A 12618-nucleotide genomic window follows, 5' to 3' on the forward strand; every position below is an offset into this window, starting at 1 on the left:
TGCCTAAACATGTGGCAGCTTTTCACAGGAAAACTCATTTAAGCAGCTCTGGAAAGCAAGACAGTATGGCTGACACAGGTCCCCATGGCACAGCCAATGGAAGGGGACAAGGGAGGGGGATCACTACTTGTGGATCTGAAGGACTGAGGGGTTTCTGAGCTTCACCTGTCTTTGGTGCACCCCGGTGATATAACAGGGATCCCTTCTGAGCAGGAACCAAAGCTCTTTCCTTTACAGACTCTGCTCAGGACCAACCATGGAAACAACCGATGGCTGGAGCAACCTTAACTCTCCCACCATCACCACAGGGGACAACGCTGCCAGCCTCAAGGACTCAGTGACATCTAAGTTTGCTCACCTAAATCCTTCTGTGCTTCTGGACAACCCCTCCTGCATTTCTGCTCTTTATTTTGGCGTTCTCAGAAAGCTGAGGAGCACCAATAGGCTGCATATGAGAGAAAACAAGGTTGCCCGTCTGAACCTAACCCAAATAGGTGATGACACAAGTTGTTTTGCAGTTGGGTAGGTCTGAACCCAAAATAACTCACTGTCACCAATTTTAAGTAAAGACTTACAAAGCCAGCAGGGAAGCGGCCTTAAGTCATAATCAACTTTAGCTTGCAGAGTAAATGATCCTCAGGAGCTGGTCCCAATGAAGGGACACAGGGAAATATAAGTGGCTTTTTTAATAGAAACTGAATTCCGTGCTAAAAATACAGAAACAGTGTTATAATTACTGTCAGATAAATGTTATAAGCCATATACTTAACAGGAAGTATTGACAAAGTGTTTTGCACTAAAACTACTACTTTAAAAAGAATTCCTTCGATATTGAAGAAGTTGATTAAAGAAAAATGTGATTAAAGGAAAATCTAGAACCAGCAAACTTCAGTCTTCTTTTCTTTAGGGGATTAAATAATTAAATTGTCCTTAGCCGTAAATAGGCTCATTTCCAAGAGACAAAAAAATGCATGTACTTCTACTGGAGAAAACCAAACAACCACATACATGTTATTTTTGCAACCGCCCATTTTGCTTGCTGTGCTTGGTTTCCACTTCCGAGCACGCACGCCTGGCCACTGCTCACACTTCCATCAGAAAACCACTGACACACTGGGCCTTGAAGAAGAGCACAAGGACCTAAAATAGGACTCTTGGGATCTTATAGCCCTTCCACAAGCAGTTTAGCCAAAGGACTGCTGTTGAGTTTAACCCCCTGCTGTAGTACGTTGGTGCCAACTTTAGTGTTTCTGGAGGGATGGGGATGAAGATGGGAATTCCTCTGCAACAAATACCCATCTCTGAAGCTCTGAAAATGGCTGCTTTTTGCCCAATTACCCCTGAAAAGGGTAATTAAGAAAAAAGCCACTCTTATGGGCAGAAAGACGGCACCCCGCTGATCGCTTTGCCAATGCTGTTTGGATGACATAGCACTGCTCAGCATGTGTCAGGGTGCTCTGCGCTGCTGGCCATATCTGGAATCCATGGTTAGGAGCATCCTTGTATGCCATAGGGACACCAGGGAACACCAGGGAAGCTCAGATATGTGACCTGATCCCTTCCTGCATGCTGCTAAATATGCTTTAATGCGAGCATCAGACCCCCGGAGGCCTGCACAACCCCCTGAAGGTACTTGCAAAAAGCAATGCTGTGGACGAGGTGCCCATTAAAGCTCGCCAGTGGTGGGGATCACACCCTGATGACTTCAAGGGCAGACGTGCAGCTGCTTGGGAGCCAGACCCGGAATTGCCACCTTAATCAGCCTGGCTGCTAGGGGAAAAAAGCCCCAAACATAACAAAATAATTCATCGCCTTTCAACTTTCTACTGAGGCAGTGATACCCAGCAGGATGGTGGAGAAAGGGAGTGATAGCAACAGCCTCCAGATCCAAATTTAATCTGTTATTGTGTGCCTGTCCAAATCCTCACACCCCTCCCAAAGAGTGACGGTGCCGCTGTGCTCTGGGGACGAGACGCAAGCCAGCCAAGGAGTTCCTAACAAAAAGTTAAAAGCTGGGGGAAAAACTACAGCAGAAGCAAAACCGACCCTCTTCCCACCCCCGAAGCTACATGGAAAATCGCACCCCAAATCTGGATGTTTTGGCACTCTTCCTTGCAGCTTGGCCCCACTCCCAGGGATAAGATAATCAAAGCACCGGGTCGTGTTGCTCCATTGCTTGCTATTAGCAGCTGGACGCAGATTTCCTATTTTGGGTCGGCGAGACAATCTGGCGGTGGGGGCTCTCATAGCTCATTGCATCACACTTTTAAAAATAAAAATAATAAAAAATAACAGGACTTCAGGCAGTGGGTGAATAGATACCTAAGAAATAGTTAACCAGTTGTCAGCATCCAACTCATCCATGCTGCTAGCTACCTTGAATGATGGTTTCTGACCTGGTATCAACATGTCTCACAGCCTCCATACGCTTAGAAGCAGCAATATACCATGGCTGAGAGGCAGGATGGGCTTGGTATTTACAACTACAACCAAATTGAAGAGGAGGACGAGCAGGAAGCACCGAAGCAGTTAACGTGCTGTTTGCTGTGGCATGAGCTCCCCTGGCCAAATGGGGAATGCCACGAGCAGAAGCTGCAACAAGTGCTCAGGATCAGATGTCTCGAGAGCAATCCCCGGAAAAAGCCCCGCAAGCTCTGCAGTGGGGGCTGGGGAGCTGGAGGAGAAGAGGTGGCTGTGGTGGAAACCTGGGTTATTTCTGGGCAGAGGTGAAGGTCTGCAGCAGGCTGTAGGCAGATAAACATCGCACTTTGTCCCCCAGCAGCTGCCTCACTCCCCATATCCCCTTCCTCCTACCTCCCCATCGCTGTCCAATCCTGCATGCAATATTTTTTCTCTCCCCCAACACACACATGGGAGAAGCAGTCTTTACAAACCAGCTTTAACTGTTGTTTTTTTTTTTTTTGGGGTGGGGGTGGAAGGGAAACAGAGGAAAAACCAGGAGCCAGCAAAGTGCCACTTCCCCCCTCCCTAAGTACAAAACCCCACTGTGCACGTTTGCCTCCTCCAAGGGTTTTATTGCTTCCCCCGTCCCACAGCACAGCCTGGCTGGTGTTGAAAGCCTCCCGACAGATCCTGGGATGCGCCAGGCACCAAGAAGCAGTTTGCAAGGGGAAAAAAAAACAGCTCCGGAGGCCAGCCCTGGGCTTAAGAGAGAGGTTCCCAAAGCAGGAACATTGTGTGCATGTGGACGTTGGACAGCAGAGAGAAAGAGGAGGGCGTGCACTGCTTTGCAGGGAGTGTCAGTTGTCCGGGGTTGGGGGGGAGAGGAAAAGAAAGGAAAAAAAGGAATCCCAGACTTCAGGCTCAAGAGGGCTGGCTAGAAGAGGCAGCAGCTGAAAGAAATGCTCTGCTATTATTACTGCATGGAAATTACAGCCACCAGAAGGAATCCGGGCAGAGCTGTTGCTGAATGTAACTTAAAGACAGACAGCCTTGGGGCTGGGATGTCCACTGCACCAGGAAGCCAGCGAGGTGGTGGGACTCACCCTGTTCCTGCAGTGTTTTCCTCATTACCATCTAAATATCAATGGCCAAAGGATGAAAACGAAACAAAAAAGGGTTGAAAAGCAAAGGATGCTCCCAGGTTTTGGAAGGAATGTGTTTTGGGACATATCAGTTTGGCCTCAGAAGGAAGGAGATGTTTGGACCAGTTCCTGGAAAGGAAGGAGTTTAACATTTTTTTCTTTCTCTCCCTCTCTCTCTCTCTCTCTCTCTCTTTTTCTTTTTTTTTTTTAAAAAAAAGTTTAATATACACAAAGGGGAAATGCTCTGAATACAGCTCTGGGTATAAGGCAGGAGGGAGCAGGCAACTGCCGTGCAAAACTCACTGCTGCTTACAGCAGGAGCAGCTGCTGGGAAAAAGGGCTCAGGCATGCTGCTTGATGGGCAAGGAGAGCAAACTGCAGAGAAACCCTTCCAGGAAGGTAACTCCAGCTACAGGCAAGACAAGGACATAGGTTAGGTGGGTCCAGCTCTGCATGTTTCCTACACCTATATCCTCCGAGCTAGAAGGGGTTCTGTCCACCTGACTGACCCCACCAGCATGCTTTGGTGCTCCTAAATATGCAAAAAACAAAACAAAACAAAAAAACTTTTTAAAATGGATCTCTCAGCAGATAACTGGTCTTTCAGGCACAAGGGAATATCACTGCGCAGGATGGATGCTTCCCTCAACCCCATGGAAAAGCGCAGCATTGGGACCAATTTTCATTTGTGGAAAGGGGAAGACTCAAACCTCCTCCTTTCCATGGCATACAGGTATGTGCTCTCTGTGCCTCTTATCCAAGGAATTCAGGAGGGACTGGCCCTCACCCCTTCCTGGCTGTTCATACCCTGAGTCCTGCCCCACAGCCTGCAAAAGCTGCTCTCCCTCACCCACCACCGATCACTGCAAAATAGGGCAAAATATGGTTTCTGTCTTCCCGCAAGCCAGCATGCTGTCAAATGAATAAAGATCACGCTCAACCATACCCAGACATTCCACCTTCCCCTCCTGGAGAACATGAGTCATGAGCTCTCCGAGTTTTCCTTTCCGCTGCCAGCCACTCCTTCAGCGATTTCACATCCCGCTGGGAGAGGAAAGGAGACTTGCTTCCAAGAAGCCTCCCTGATCCCCAGTCACGCATCCTTTCCCCAGGAGAGACCAACAAAAGGCGCTACCCAGCAATGAAAGAAAGGTCCCTCTGCACTTTTAGCTGCCGTAACTTTGGGTTACACCGTTCAGGCATGGCTGGCATTTAATCAAGGCCCTTGGCCCACACAGTAGGGGAATATCAGGTAGTTTTAGTTCTGCTTTCTGCTACTCACCGACATAGAAGGTGTTGGGGGCCTGCTTGTCCCCCAGTTGCAGGTAGAGGATGCTGGTGGTCTGCGTGTCATGGCGAAGCCACAGGGCCACTCCCAGGATGATCCCTCCGGCCAGCTGGGGAGAAAGCAGAGGAAGCATGCGTTACCCACAGCCAAACCTCTCACACAGGAGCAGGGCCACTTGCTTTGTGGCTTTCTGCAAATTCTTCTTTGAGATGAAAAGGTTTTACAGTGAGAACAAGCAGTCACTGAACAGCCTCCCTGGGGATGTAGTGGCTTCTCCAGAGTTTGAGACTCCTGAGGTTTGGCTAGACACAGGGACTGTGCCCTGCTTTACAGTGAAAGGTTGTACCAGATGATCTCCGAGGTCCCTTCCCACCTGGGCTTTTCTATGAGAAGAATTTCTACGTTTTTCTATCCTCCTTGTCCCATCTCCACAGCACTTTGAGCCGTACACACCGTGATTCACACACCCTGCACAGCGTTAGGAGCAGCCCTCATCCCCAGCAGGTGCACGGTGCCTCCAGCTCCTGCCCATGGTTTCCTTCCCAGAGCTGTTTTATCTCGGCTACCATAGAAGGCTCAGTCTCACCTCAGAAGGACAAGGTGTGCAACCCAGGGGATTTTCAACAGAAATCAGGATCAGCCCTCATTACCCCTTGCTCCCAACAAGCTGTTACCACCTGATTTCATTTATCTGCGATGAACACACAGGGTTGTGGGTTTCGTTTAAAAGCAAAACCAATACAACCAGCTATACCCGCAGGGATTTATAAACCAGTCCATCAAACTTGATGACAGACAGGGAAATGCCCGTCCTCAGCAGCATTTGGCAAAGGGACTTGTTCCTTTCCCCAGAGAGCTGGGGAAAAAAATAAAATTTGTACATTATGTTCAGGTAATGGAAAATGTTATGAAAGGCTTCCTTAGCATTTTCTCTTCTAGGGGAGGGGGCAGGTAATGGAAATGGGGGACAGGAGCAGGCTTCCAGCAGGACTAACTGTGTTATCCCTGACATCCCTTTTATATAAAACCATCAAAGAGAGGGGGAAAGAATAAAAACACAGGTTAAAAAAAAAGTGACTGAAATTCTTAAGGCTAAGAATTTCTGGAAGTGTCTGCTTAACTGCCCATGTGAGTATCCTAAATCCTTCAAGCCATTTGAAGATAACTACTGAAAAGTACAGAAGCAGTTACAAAAGTTTTTTGTAAAAGAGTCTGAGCAGGGTCAGGTGTGAGCATGAAGGTCAGATTAAAAAAATAAATAAAACAAAAAAATGAATAGATTTTGTTGAGCAAGAGTGCAAAGTCTCCAGCTGTGCAAGCCCAAGCAAACACATGTGGACTGGGATTTCCAAAAAAGGCTCCCTGTGTTTGCCTCGCTCTGCTCCTCCTGAGGTCAGTGTGCGTTTTTCTTCCTTGCTAACTTCTGCAAACCCCAGCCAGGAGTTTTTTTGTTTTGTTTTGTTTTAATCTTTTATTGGGGTGCCATGGGAGCTCAGGCAAGTGCACACCATCAGTGCAAAATGCCCAGGGCAAGCTGACCGTGCAGCTCCCAAAGAAAATAAAAATCCCCATGAACCCTACCTGGCAATTTGGGAGGTTGAGGAGGAGAGGTTCTGCCAGCCCTTCCCTCCTTTTGCCTGCAAAATAATCACCCTTAATGCTCCTGCCCCAGCGACTGAAATAATCACTCTTAATGCTCCTGCCCCAGCGACTGGTGCAACCTCCCTGCTGCTCTCACACTCGGGACAGCCCACGGTTCTCCCAGCCCTTGCAACAGAAAAAAAGCCATGAAAGCCAGCCAGCGCTCCAGCTCAGCTCCAAATAAGGCAGAAAGTTCCCAAAATCCAGCCTGGCACTGCTTGTATATTGTTTAAGAACATAACGGAGCCCATGTCTGCTTCTCCTCTGGGGAGATGCGGAAGGTCCCCAAACTCATCAGTACTCCCCTTAAGGGTCTCGCTGTGGCTCCTAGGGGAAAAGAGATCCCAAAGAAAGATCTGGGATTCTTGTGGGGGCGAGGAGAGGTGAAGAAAAGATCGCAGCCATCTGTGGTGTTTTGGTTTGTTTTCATTCCAAAAAATAAACAAAAAACCCAAACCACCAAAAAGTGATAGGCTCGTGATAAGCCCAGTGCCATGCAGCATCCCTCCGCTCATCTGGGGAAGGGTCTCGCTGTAATGCCGCGGTGTTTTTGGGAATCAGCACCACCAAGTGTGCACACTTGGACAGCAGCACGTCAGCTGTGAAACGGCACCCGGCCCCTCACCGACATGTCCACCCAGTCCCCTGAACGCAGAGAGAAACTTGGCCATGCTGGGAATTTGGCAGGGAAGGAAACAAGATTGGGGGGGAAGGAGCGCAAGGAAAGGAAAAAAAATAAAATCACTGGATTGCCATAGAAACCCTGGCTTCCAGCAGAATAACTTTTTTTTTTTTTTTTCAATTAAAGAGAACAACCCAGAAAGAAAAGCTGTTTTAGCTTTTTTTTTTTTTTTTTTTTTTTTTTTTTAAACAGAGCACCAAGGACCTTCGGCTGGAAGTTTCAATCCAACAGCAGCTGCGTTTCTTAAGAGCAAACGACATTCACTTACTAATGAAAACAGGATTTAGGCTACGCTGAGTAACTTTTTCCATGAAAACCATATATCCTTCCACCACCAGGCAGCACAGAATGTAACGAAGGCATTTTCCAAAGGAAAGAAAACAAGGAGAAAGCCTCGTCCCTTTGTCACAGTAACCCTGCCTTCTGCTTTTGTACCGAATTAGCATCTAGGGGCTACAGTTTCTCTGGGCACTTTTCTGGTCTCCAAGTTGCATATCCTTATTTTCTAAATGTCCTATTTTTCCTCTAGGCACCTAGCACCCTGTGCAGGTTACTGAATTTCTCTTTGCTTGCCCAGCTCTTCAGAGCGTGAGGTCTCAGAGGCTTGTTGCAGACGCATCTCACAGTCCTCAGTTTACATTTTTGGGGACTGCTTCCATGAGAGCAACAGTAAAAGCTGCAATTTCGGCAACATCCATGCTGCATTATTCTCAGACATGCTTCCCACAACACCACCCCTCCAGCCTGCAATTCCCCTAACATGGACAGAGGGTCTGCCTCCTCCCTGTACTTGCCCTTCCCTCCACCTTTATTTAAAAATAATAATAAAAATTAAATTCCCATGGGCATATCCCTAAAATCCCCAAAGAAAACAAGCCCCAAGGGCAAATGACACTTTCTCCACCTCCCCTGCCCCTTTGCAAACCCACAGCAAGCTGACCCTGGGATTCACACCCCAAAGGGCACAGCGTGCCAGAAGAGGTGGTACAGCAGTCTCTGCTGTTTCCTACTTGCTGTTCTTTTCCAGCTTCACGAGATTTATTGCTTCTTCCCCAGACAGCCAGGCTTTTCCAGCTGGATCCTGCCTGCCCAGGGCGTGTGCAAGACTTGCCGGCAGCCAGCACAGGATGGCGGGGAGGAAAGCAGACCCCCGAGAGGTGCAATCCATGGGATGGGGCATCACCGGTAGAGCACCACAATAAGGATGCAACACCACGTGCAGTGATAACCCCTCTTTCACAGCCCGGTCACGCCTCCTCTAGAAATTCCCATGATTTAGGGGTGCAAGGAGTATCCCTTTTCTCCCCTTGAACATGGGGTACTCCGTAGCTGAGATGACCCCGCTTCTGCCCGCTGCCCCCCAGACACTCGCATACACCAGGATGTGCATCACCCCCCAGTCCTTTCCGCTGCCGCCACCGCCCCTTTTCCTTCTGCTCCCTTCCCTCCACCTCCCTCCAAAACAGGCTTCCTGGCAGGGAGGAGGAAGAGGAGGAGGAAGCAGCGCTGGCTGCAGCTATAGTGCGCCTTGACCGAAGCACAGCAGACATCCTGCAGCCAAACCCCGAGGAAGAGAAGGGAAGTCCAGGTGCCGACAGTTTCACAATGCTGTATTTTTAGCAGCACGGCTTCCCGTGGACGCGGTGGTCCTCCCGCTGGGACGCCACTTTCCTCACCCCTCCGTCGCCGCCAGCATCAGGGCAGACTGCAAAAACGCAACCAAAGGAGATGCTGCCTCCGTTCCTCTTGCACAGCCCAGGCAGGCTGCATATTGCTTGTGGACAGACTCAGCACAGTGACCCCAAACCATCACCCAGAGTGAAGAAACAAAGCACTGACATCACCAACACCGACACTGTTTTGGGGTGTTTTAAGACTTGGGTCAAAGATTAGATGTTAAGTTTTCTTGCTCGTAGCAGCTTCCCTGAACTACTGAGCACTGGCACCATGCGGCTCCTCTCCAACACAAGCTGCGAAGTGGCTGAGATGATGCAAAACCAGAGATCCCTCCTCTTTGGGGTGCTGGGAATTGGGGCACAGAAAGATGAAGCAGCTCACCATAGCTGAAGTGTCTCATCACACAAGCAACCAGGAATTAATTGCTAAATTGAGGTTGAATGTTTTGCTCCCAGCTCTTATTGGGCTCTAGATGGAAAAGCAGATATCATATTATCCAGTATGTGCAGCGTAAATAACAAAGAATCATTTTGTAGATGGATCTTCATAAGATCCATCCAGTGTGAGCGGAAGCAAAAAGTAAAGGAGACAGAGGTTCATAAATTAATGCAACTCCATCTCTGGAAGAGGCAATCCACATGCTCACACAGCCTGCCAAGGCGTGCACTAGGACCTTGCAGGTTTTGCAGCAATACCTAGACGGAGCTGCGGCCCAGAGCAGAGCACGCTTGCAGCAGGGCATACGCGTAGACGCAGGCTGCAGACAGGCACTGCCAAGCTGGCATACCTGCCCTGCACCTCGCTCCCTGCAGAGCAGAAGCCAAATTTCTCAGCTAAGGTGAAGAGATTCACCCATGGAAGTGCTTAAGGAGCTCGGGGCTCGATATCCCCTGTGCTAAGAGCTGAATGCCAAAAGCTAAGGGCAGCCTGCAGGAACGTGGGTTTGATGCTGTCATGGTCCTCACACTGAGATAGCAGAACCTCATGCTGAAAGTTCCTTAAAATTTTAAGGAGACGAGCGCTGTGGATGTTCCCCATGTTCATCACGTCGAGTTGCATTGAGCTCTGCTCGGTGACGTGGAGGATGCGGTGACCATGGGATGAGCAGGAGCACCAACCCATCAGACTCATACAAAGATTTGGGGGGGATGAAAGCAGGGTAAGTGACTTAAATCAGACAAATTCGGGTGCAGTTGGACTGAAGATGGTCACAAAACATAAAAACTTGATTGTTGAACTTGACACAGGCACTCACAAGCCACAACAACACTTTTCTTGGAAAGCGCAGACGAGACCTTTCTGCCGTCTTCTGCAACTGTGATGTTTGATGACAGGCAAAGATCAGGCCACACGGTTGAAAACACGTAGGTAAAGCCTGTCCAGAAACGGAGGCAAAAAAGCCCCATTTTCTTCACACAGGGGGAGGAAGGCACTACTGCGCCCATGCTCCACTTTGAGAGTGGCTCAGCCATGGCCACCTTCCAGCAGCAGCTATTAATACAGCCACAGAGCTGGGCTAAATTCTCCACTGGTGCCTATAGTTACCAACCCAACAAAACTGCATGGCTCCTCCAAACAAGCTGGAAGAAACAATCCCGGAGTAGAGGCAGGCAGGGTGCCAAATAAAGACTGAGGAGGAGGAAGAGGAGGAAGAAGAGAGTGGGAACCTGGTGCCCAACACACCAGCAGGGTGCTTAGACCGTGGGATGCTCTTTAACCACCTCAGCCAGAAGCAGCCCTACACATTGGCATCTACCAGCAAGGGTTAATTGCCCCACTGGAAAACAATTTCAGATACTGCTTTAAAATTTATTTGGCCACACGCAAAAGTGTTTAACTACAAGAGTAATACAACTGCTTTCTCTTTTTAATAACAGTGAAAGGTGCTTGCACAGCGCCTTTCATCATAGGATCAAAGTGTTTCTGAAGGCGCTGTGCATGCCTTCATGCTCTTGCACAGGTGAGCGTTAGGTGGCTGGCAGAAGAACCACCCCAGGAAGCCAGAATAACCCCCCTCACTCAGCTGCCAGAGATGCTCCCTCCTGGTGATTTCAGTGCAGCTCATGCAGCAAAGTCAGGTATTTTTGATGATGAAGCATCGGTCTCTTTGAAAGACCCGGTTAAATAAGCTTCATCACGCGGATACTTAAGGTTTTGCAAGTGATGGTAGGGCTGCGTTCACTTGATAGCGAGCCCAGAAACACATTGCAGGGAGTCACCAGGAGGAAAGCCTGGATCCAGGTCCTGAGCCTCTCCACACACTAAGAAAACATTTCCTTGCTCTACAAAGAGAGGCATTAAATAGCCATGTTCCAAGGCACGTGGAGATACGCTGGCTTGGGCTGTGCGTTGCCCAACCCCACCAAACCCAAGTCACTGCAAGGAGATGCTGGAAAAGTGCTGTGGCCTTGGCATTCGCAATGCTGTGTGCAATTCCCTGGGAGACCAAGAATCAAAACAAAAACCCCCGCTCCACACTGGAAAAGCCTGTGACACACTATGACTAATACAACTGAAGCAGTTTCCAGCACAGGCATGCATGTGGGGCTGCAACCTAAACAGAAGTCGAGCTGTTGTTACGAATCCGCCGAGTTACTTCTGAGCAGTGCTTCGGAGCGCTGCACATCACACTAACCACCAGCTCTTCCTCCTCGTTTCCGTCACCTCATTTAAACTCGTGGCAGCAGCACCCACCGCCCTCCTCGGCACACCCAGGTGGCGAGGTCACCCCTGGGGGCAGAACTGTCACACCGGGACCGCAACCGCCACCCAGAGAGGAGGAAGCGTGGGCTCACTGCCTTCCCCTGACGCCAAAGCCAGACACCTTTGTGCACGCCGTGCAGACTCCAGAAGATGAACAACAGATTTTTCCGGAGTTGCACAAGATGAGAAAATATCAGTTCCTCCATCCCTTCTCACAATACGCTCCCCTGAGATCCTCCCTCTCAGGACGGTGGTTTTTCACTTTCGTGTTCCCTCTGCTCTTCTCTTTCACACCCTACCCATACCACAGACAACACAAGCAAGAGCAAATAGTTGTGCATTGCCTGGTAAATGGCATTAGGAGTGAGCTCTTTTAATTAGACACCTCCATGGCAGAGCAGCCAGCACTGCTCCGGACCTGGAAGGCTGCCACTGACTGAGTTAGCTAATGGGATGGGCGAGCCTTCTCGGAGCAAGCCAATTTCTCCTTGGTTATGTTTAATTACATTTTAAAATAGCCATCCGGCTTCCTTCAGCCTCTCTGGGGATGCTTCGCCACAGTGGTCAGTCCAGCCAGATTCTGTGGGCTTCGACTCACTTCGGTGGGCGGCCGAAGCCCAGCCGCCTGTGTGGCTGCTGCCAAGAGTGCGGTGGAGAAAGGGCTCTGCCCCACCGCACGCCCTGCTCCTGCCAGCTCCAGGCTGAAGAACGAGCCAGGACCGCCTGGTCCACCAGCAAAACCCCAAGACCTGTGTTTGGCAGCTTGCTCCCAAGCCACCCCCTGGAAACCGTTGTCCCTCAAAGTATCCCTAACCCAGTGCTTATATCAGCCGTGCAAGGAAAACCAGAAGCACAGTTCAAGGTTTTTGTTTTGTTTTTTTTTCCTGAAACCAAGGTTTCAGGGCAAGTTTGCAGTGCACAAAAGCTTTTCCTTTATCAGCTCTGTGTTTTGCTAACTGGGTGAGGCACCCCAGGTGCTGCCCTTGGCCTCCTCCACAGCTTCAGTCCAAGCAATGTTGCCACGAAGGACGCGGGCACCAAGCTCCACTGGGAACCTGGCCACAGGCCCAAAGTGCTCTACC

At 49.6% G+C, this 12618-nt stretch overlaps 1 protein-coding gene across 1 annotated transcript in view; it reads right to left on the reverse strand.

Annotated features, from left to right (window-relative positions):
- CD81 (CD81 molecule) overlaps positions 1 to 12618 on the reverse strand; it is a 28314-nt gene that overhangs the window by 13355 nt on the left and 2341 nt on the right. The window contains exon 2 of the mRNA XM_082761634.1: positions 4828 to 4942. Coding sequence (XP_082617760.1) covers positions 4828 to 4942 — 115 coding nt within the window. The remainder of the gene's footprint in view (positions 1 to 4827; positions 4943 to 12618) is intronic.

This window comes from Aythya marila (genome assembly GCF_965140915.1).
Source record: "Aythya marila genome assembly, chromosome: 5".
Lineage (NCBI taxonomy): Eukaryota > Metazoa > Chordata > Aves > Anseriformes > Anatidae > Aythya > Aythya marila.